At 31.2% G+C, this 7500-nt stretch overlaps 1 protein-coding gene across 3 annotated transcripts in view; it reads left to right on the forward strand.

Annotated features, from left to right (window-relative positions):
• The window catches only part of LOC144975453 (nicolin-1-like), a 25799-nt gene that overhangs the window by 3033 nt on the left and 15266 nt on the right, over positions 1 to 7500 (forward strand). For 2 of the 3 annotated variants that reach the window (XM_078919530.1, XM_078919531.1), the window contains exons 2-4: positions 4556 to 4646; positions 5343 to 5446; positions 5914 to 6024. In XM_078919530.1, coding sequence (XP_078775656.1) covers positions 4556 to 4646; positions 5343 to 5446; positions 5914 to 6024 — 306 coding nt within the window. Of the gene's footprint in view, positions 134 to 4555; positions 4647 to 5342; positions 5447 to 5913; positions 6025 to 7500 lie in introns of all 3 variants that reach the window. The other variant, XM_078919532.1, reaches the window with a different exon arrangement.

Raw genomic sequence — 7500 nt, forward strand, 5'->3', positions numbered from 1 at the left:
CAGTGTAAACAACAAAATTTCGTTTTCATTCGACTCAACGGGTCAGATTGGCCGGTATTTTTTAACGAACTAAAGTTCTGAAAAATCAAAATGTTTCTTAGAAAGGTGAAAGATGCTAGTTTTTGAAACAGAGGTAGGTTTTTTTAAAAAAATCTTTATATTTTACGTGAATGCATGCTCAAGGCGAGTTGGACGTGCAGCGGAGGTTGGTCGGCCAAAGGCGAGGCTCTCTAGATCTCGACAAGATAAACTTTGCACCTAAATTAATGTTTAAATAGTTTTATTAAATATGAATAATTGCTGTGAAAGTTCCAATTTTATGCTTGTTCTTTTATATATGATGTTTTATTGGTAAGCTGTCTGTTATAGAATGTGTTAATTATTGTATTTTAGTATCTGCATGTGACATTGGACAACGAATTGTAATTACTATGAATACTATGTACTGCATGCTTCTGGGAACCGCAAATGAATTAAAGTTGTTGATAATGCCTAAGCGATATAGACGAAATTAAATAAATACTGAAAAGGAAGGTTAAGTGTGATAAATTAAAGAACTTGAAAGGCTATTTATAAAAGAAACTAATCATGTTTGTATGGTTTGCATGTTTTGCATTTTACCTTTTAAAGGAAGATGTTTGTGTAAGTATGGAATAACTTTGGTTACGGTGCCTTATTCATTTCAATCATTAAAATCATTACTGTGGTAAATACACAGTTTTTGGGTTGTAGGTTGAACCTCTCTATTAAATTTTTGACAAAAATGAACAAAAGAAGAGGAAAAAAAGAATAGAATGCTTCACAAGGATAATTTTAAGCTCAAACTGTTGTCAGTTGTATAGTCAACAACAAAAAACAGTATTTGTATTAGCGTTTATTTGGTTTTGTTGTTGGCCAAAGAAGAACAAATTATCGTAAAGGTAATTAGCATAAAACGGGTAAGATGTTTTGGTTACATTTACAGAACGAGGAACATAAAAAAGAAGAAACATTACTAACAGATAGATGGGAAAAGTTAGGGAAGAGAAAAAGAGGAATAAAAAGAGTGGCATTTGTAAAAGATCTAAATATATTAATGTCAGGTTGGCGGATGAGAGTAGATTGGATGGTAACGATCTAGACCTGGCACTTGAGTAAAGAAGACCTCCCGAATATCCTTGTGAAGTATTTTAATTTTGTAAATTTTTGAAGCCATTGTATTCTTTTTTATTATTCCGAGGCTCTAGACTGTAGACAGTTGGGCATTAAAATAATAATAATTAGATTGACAGTTTGTAAATATTTTGGGTCACATGAGTCAAATCTTTATCTATCTAATATGATATTGCTTTGATTCGATTCATACTCTTTTTTATATCCATCTCCATGTATGTGAGGTTTCAAGAGGTTCAACCTCCACATTATATATATATATATATATATATATATATATATATATATATATATATATTATATATATATATATATATATATATATATATATATAAATATATATATAAATATATATATATATAGCATCAATATTCCAGAATATCATATCTTTATATGTGTTTGATTTATTCATATTACAGTCCACTGCCACTTATTTGACAGAATCTAATTAAAATGTTGATAAAAGAACTACGACAAGATTTATCTTTATGATATATCAAAATATAATGGGCGTATGATTATTTCATGATCTAACATGACGTGCCATCTTGTAGGTCTGTTTGACTCACTCTATGACCGTTTATCAATACTGAAACTGAAAATAATCGTTGTCTCTCAACGTTTGAACTTGTTTGTGCTGTCAAGAGCTAAACAATTATGTAGTCGATGACATGGCAGTTTTGCAGTTAGAATTGACAAATGAATTAATGAGTCATATTCTTTGCCTACACGTAAAATTGATCATAACTTATGTTATAAGTTTTCCTTTGATACACTGGATATTTTAATTGTCTGCAATTATTGATGAATATCTAAGACTGCAATCCAATCACAGAATTGTTCACTTTTGACAAAACAGAAATAGACTGAGGATTTAAACTGGATTTATAGATTAGACAGTTGCATTCGATCTTCAAGTGGACTATCACCCAATATTAGTAAAGAGTCACTTAATTTTTGGACTTTTAATAATTGGTGTATGGCACATTGCAAAGCTGACGGACGAGGAAGGAACATATTTTAAGAGATGACTCATATTTGATTGGGAAAGAAGGCGGACTTTTATTTTATTTTAATTATTTTTTAAAAATTATTTTTTCACATATCATCTCTGCCTTACGCTGTTTTGTGAACCGTTTTCCATATCATCATCTTAATCTAGTTTTTATTTTTACTCCCAAATTTTTCTCTATGATTTTTTAAAGACTATATATATAGGTTGTCAGACTGTTAAGCATTCAAATATATCACTGTTTGTAGTAATATATTTCATGTGTAGAGGCCTCTTTAGCTGTTTTGTTATTTTTCATTTAAAATGAGCTTCTTAGGTCATATTATGATCATTTGTTGTTGTATGTTTTTAACTTTTCTATTCTTCTCTCTCTCTCTCTCTCTCTCTCTCTCTCTCTCTCTCTCTCTCTCTCTCTCTCTCTCTCTCTCTCTCTCTCTCTCTCTCTCTCTTTACTTCTTCTTAACATGCAGATAAAATTCAAAATCACTTTTCTGCAGCTTTTATGAAAGGCGTTTAGAAAATAAACTGTTATAAAAAGTTTTATAGGCTCAGAAATATCCACTCATCATGTAAATAAATATAAATATTCGAAGTGAAGAAAGTGACTTGTTTGGTAACCTGATTCAAGTGTATTATAACACGTTGTTTCTTTTTACATTGGATGCAATTTAAATTTTTAGTTTACTCTCATATTTAAACACCATTTCATATCATATAAAGTGTTAGATATGTATCAAACAAAAGAATCACTCCAATATTCACTCGAATAAAAATTTCACCAATTAACCATGGAATGACACACTGTAAGAATGTTTTATAATTTTTAATCACTCGCTTGAAATTTATTTGATTAGACTTATGATGGTATGAGAAGGGAGATTAAAAAAAAAAGATATTATGTGAATGTTTCTTTTTGGAGCCAATGAACGTTATGTTGTAAAAGTCTTTCATTTTAGGAGATACAGATTTTTAAAATGTCTGTGAAACAGTGGCAGGCAAAGCAGAGGGAAAAATACAAGAAAAAAGTAATAAAAAGAAATCAACCTACATCGACCCCATTTTTTTTCTCTCCTATAGAAAAAAAAAGGAGCTGAAATTTGAGTTACTCAAAAAAAAAAATGGACTGTAAGGCGTTGCAAAAAAACAAAAAACAAACAAAAAAAACAAAACAAAACACAAACACTGTCATCCATAATGTTTTTAAACGTTCCACACCATAAGTTACAAAGTTCATCACCTTTATTTATTCATAGTTCAATCAACATTTATGTATCTAGCTGTAGCAAGTCTTGAATGATATAAATGTAATAAGCCCAGTTTACAAATATGTTGTGATATAGTTAATGTGTCAGATGTTGAATGTATTGGTGTCTTAGAAGTTAATAATGTCATATCTATTGTATGTATGTAAGTAGCCTTCTACTATCCTTTTTACTGTTTGGTGGGGGGGGGGGGGGGGGATTTCATAGTTACTATTATTATTGTTATTATTATTATTATTATTATTATTATTATTATTATTATTATTATTATTATTATTATTATTATTATTATTATTATTATTATTTTTATTATTATTATTATTATCATCATCATCATCATCATCATCATTAGCATTATTGTTATTGTTGTAATTATCATTATTATCATCCTCATTATTACCATCATCATCATCATCATCATCATCATTTTCGTTGTCGCTATGGTAAGATTTATTGGTTAAACAGATTTCTTGATCATCATTATCATTATTGTTATTGTTCTAATTATCATTATTATCATCCTCATTATTACCATCATCATCATCATCATCATCATCATCATCATCATCATCATCATCATCATCATCATCATCATCATCATCATCATCATCATCATCATCATCATTTTCGTTGTCGCTATGGTAAGATTTATTGGTTAGATATGTTTTGTGATGGTAGGTCATATATAAATCATGCCCAATATTGCTTGATCTGTTCAGCAAAACCTACTGTGCCGTTGCAATGTTAGAGATTTTGTGATCCTCAGCATCAATCTGCTGTGTGTATGTATATATATATATATATATATATATATATATATATATATATATATATATATATATATTTGTGTGTATAATATAGTAAAAGAATAATGAATGATAACAGAATTTACCAAAGGAATGATGATGGTATAACAAAATGTACCAATAGAATAATAAACGAATTATATGATTTACCTAAAAGAATGATGAATGCATTACAGAATTTACATATAGAATAATGAATGAATATGAATAACAGAAATCACCATAAAAAATGAAGAATGAATATCATAGTTTACTCGTAGAATAATGAATAAATAAAAGAATTTATCAAAAGAACAATGAATGTCACCTGATTTTATTCACAGATTGGAGAAATAAGATTTCAGAATTATTATGTGGCTTACTTGACTGTGAAGGTGAAGTTGAAATCAACTGGGCAGACACCACGTGATGGTGGTAAGATGATACAGTCTACCTTTAGATTGTTTACCTAGTTGTTTTCTGAAATGCAATTTTTCCTACAAAATCTTTCTTCTCCTAGCCATGTTCAAGACTAAGATTAATTATTGGTCAAAATAAGTCCATACATAATAATGATAATATTGATAATAGTAATAATAATAATAATAATAATAATAATAATAATAATAATAATAATAATAATAATAATAATAATAATAATAATAATAATAATAATAATAATAATGATTAAAAAAAAAATAAATAATAATAATCATCATCATCATAATAATAATATTAATATTAATATTAATGATAATAATAATAATAATAATAATAATAATAATAATAATAATAATAATAATAATAATAATAGTAATAATAATAATAATAATAATAATAATAATAATAATAATAGTAATAATAATAATAATGATAATAATAATAATAATAATAATAATAATAAAATAATAATGATAATAATAATAATAATAATAATAATAATAATAATAATAATAATAATATAATAATAATAATAATAATAATAACAATATTCGTCAACAATAAAAAGGATGTAAACCCTGCAAACAGATTTCACCCTGTGATGAAAAAAAAAGAAGGAATTTATTTTTGCTCATTGAAAACAACAGTTCAAAATTTAAGAAAACTTTTTTAACACTATTCTCATTTCAGTTCCCGATCATGGTTGGCGTTTTGCATTAAAAAGATTCCCGCTTATGTCTGACCCTCACTCTGAAGATGGAGCTCAAGGCTGTTTTTCTTTCACTGGAAAACATGTGAGTTATCTGGATTGCATTTTCAATCTAATTGTGGCTGTGGGATGGTATATGCCTCAGGATTTTGATTGATGTCTCATACAAGCGCTTAGAGATGTTTGGGTCCTTGGCCAACAGCAACACTTAACACGTAGGACAAGACATAACGCCTGTTAGGCGATATTATAATTTTTCGGACAGAGACAACACTGTTAACGGCCAGGTACTCATTTTACACCTGAGTACAGTGAGAGAATGTGAGTAAAGAGTCTTTTCCAAGGACTCAACTATGCGCCGAGCGAGGCTCGAACCCAGGACATTCCAATCCGAAAGCAAGTGTCATAACACTAGAACACATAGCCACACAATTTATAAAATTTCCTGGTTCTATCAGCCAGCCACACAAATAAGTAAATTAAATCACTAAACAAAATTAATAAGAATAATCAGTTAATCCCTGGTCATCCTCCCTTATGTTTTCACTTTAGTTTCACATCGAGATGAACAACATTGTGTCTGTGAGGCTGATTCTTCAACAACCGTCACCTGTTTGGAAAGACTTCAAGTTAGAGGATCTAAAACTGTTTAGAACATCCACCGTGAGTCATAGGCTGTTTAACCCTCTATTTACCAACCACAGGAAAATCGTCACATTCGTTACGATACAACTAACATTTTACATATTCAAATTTCTTTTGTACATCATAAAATTTAAAGAAAATGAACAGTGAGTTGTAGAGTATGTCTTGCTCAAGAAATTATGCATTGGAAGAACTTTACTGCTATTGTGTCTGAGTGATAAAAAATATATTTTTGTGTTAGTTGGGTGTGAAGTTTTGGGGAAAATCCTGGAAATGGCTGGTAAGGAGAGGGTTAATTAATACTATTGATAATAATTTTTATTTATTATGTGCCTAATCACGTAAAGATTCTCCCTAAAAACAGTCATAGGCCCACACATTTAATTGATTATGGATTATGTAAAACAGCAATGCTAAAAATTTCCATACACACGTCCACATGCATATTTATACTTGTGCAAACACATACACACAGAAAGACACACATAAGAACACACACACACACACACACACACACACACACACACACACACATACAAATGAACTCAATGTGATTAGCATCAATTCATTAAATTTCTCATACAAGTTCACAATTTCCTAAGACATTTGAAAATGAAAATTGATTGTTTCAGATACAACGTTTAATATTATAGTCCTAATTATATATATAACTACATAAACTCCTGTGTCTTTGCTGGAGAGAAGGCAAGGTACCCCAGGATATGCGTGATGCCAAGATTATCACCCTCTACAAAAACAAGGGAGACCGTAGCGACTGTAATAACTATAGGGGAATCTCTCTACTGAGCATTGTGGGTAAAGTCTTTGCGCGCGTTGTCCTCGCTCGACTGCAAGTCCTCGCCGAACGTATCTACCCAGAGTCGCAGTGTGGCTTCAGAGCCAAGAGGTCGACAGTGGACATGATCTTCTCAGTACGTCAACTTCAGGAGAAATGCAGAGAACAGCAGATGCCCCTCTACATTGCATTTATTGACCTGACAAAGGCATTTGACCTTGTTAGCAGGAAGGGCCTTTTCCAGCTGCTAAAGAAGATTGGCTGTCCTCCTCAGCAGCTTAGCATCATTGCCTCCTTCCACGACGACATGAAGGGCACCATTAGCTACGACGGTGGAGCCTCTGAACCCTTCCCCATGCGCAGCGGCGTGAAACAAGGCTGTGTCCTCGCACCGACTTTGTTTGGTATATTTTTCTCCTTACTGCTGAAGTTCGCATTCAAAGAGTCCCAGAAGGAGTCCACTTACACACCAGAAGTGATGGGAAGCTGTTCAATCTGGCACGGCTGAGAGCAAAGACCAAGGTCCGCACAGTCCTCATAAGGGAAATGCTATTTGCAGATGATGCAGCTCTATGCGCGCATACCGAGGAAGACCTTCAGCGGCTGATGGACAGGTTTTCCCACGCATGCAGGGAATTCGGGCTGACGATCAGCATCAAGAAAACAAATGTAATGTGTCAGGATGTCCCCTCTATACC

Source organism: Berghia stephanieae, chromosome 6, assembly GCF_034508935.2.
Source record: "Berghia stephanieae isolate SIO BIC M18660-M18661 chromosome 6, UCSD_Bste_1.3, whole genome shotgun sequence".
Classification (NCBI taxonomy): Eukaryota; Metazoa; Mollusca; class Gastropoda; order Nudibranchia; family Aeolidiidae; genus Berghia; species Berghia stephanieae.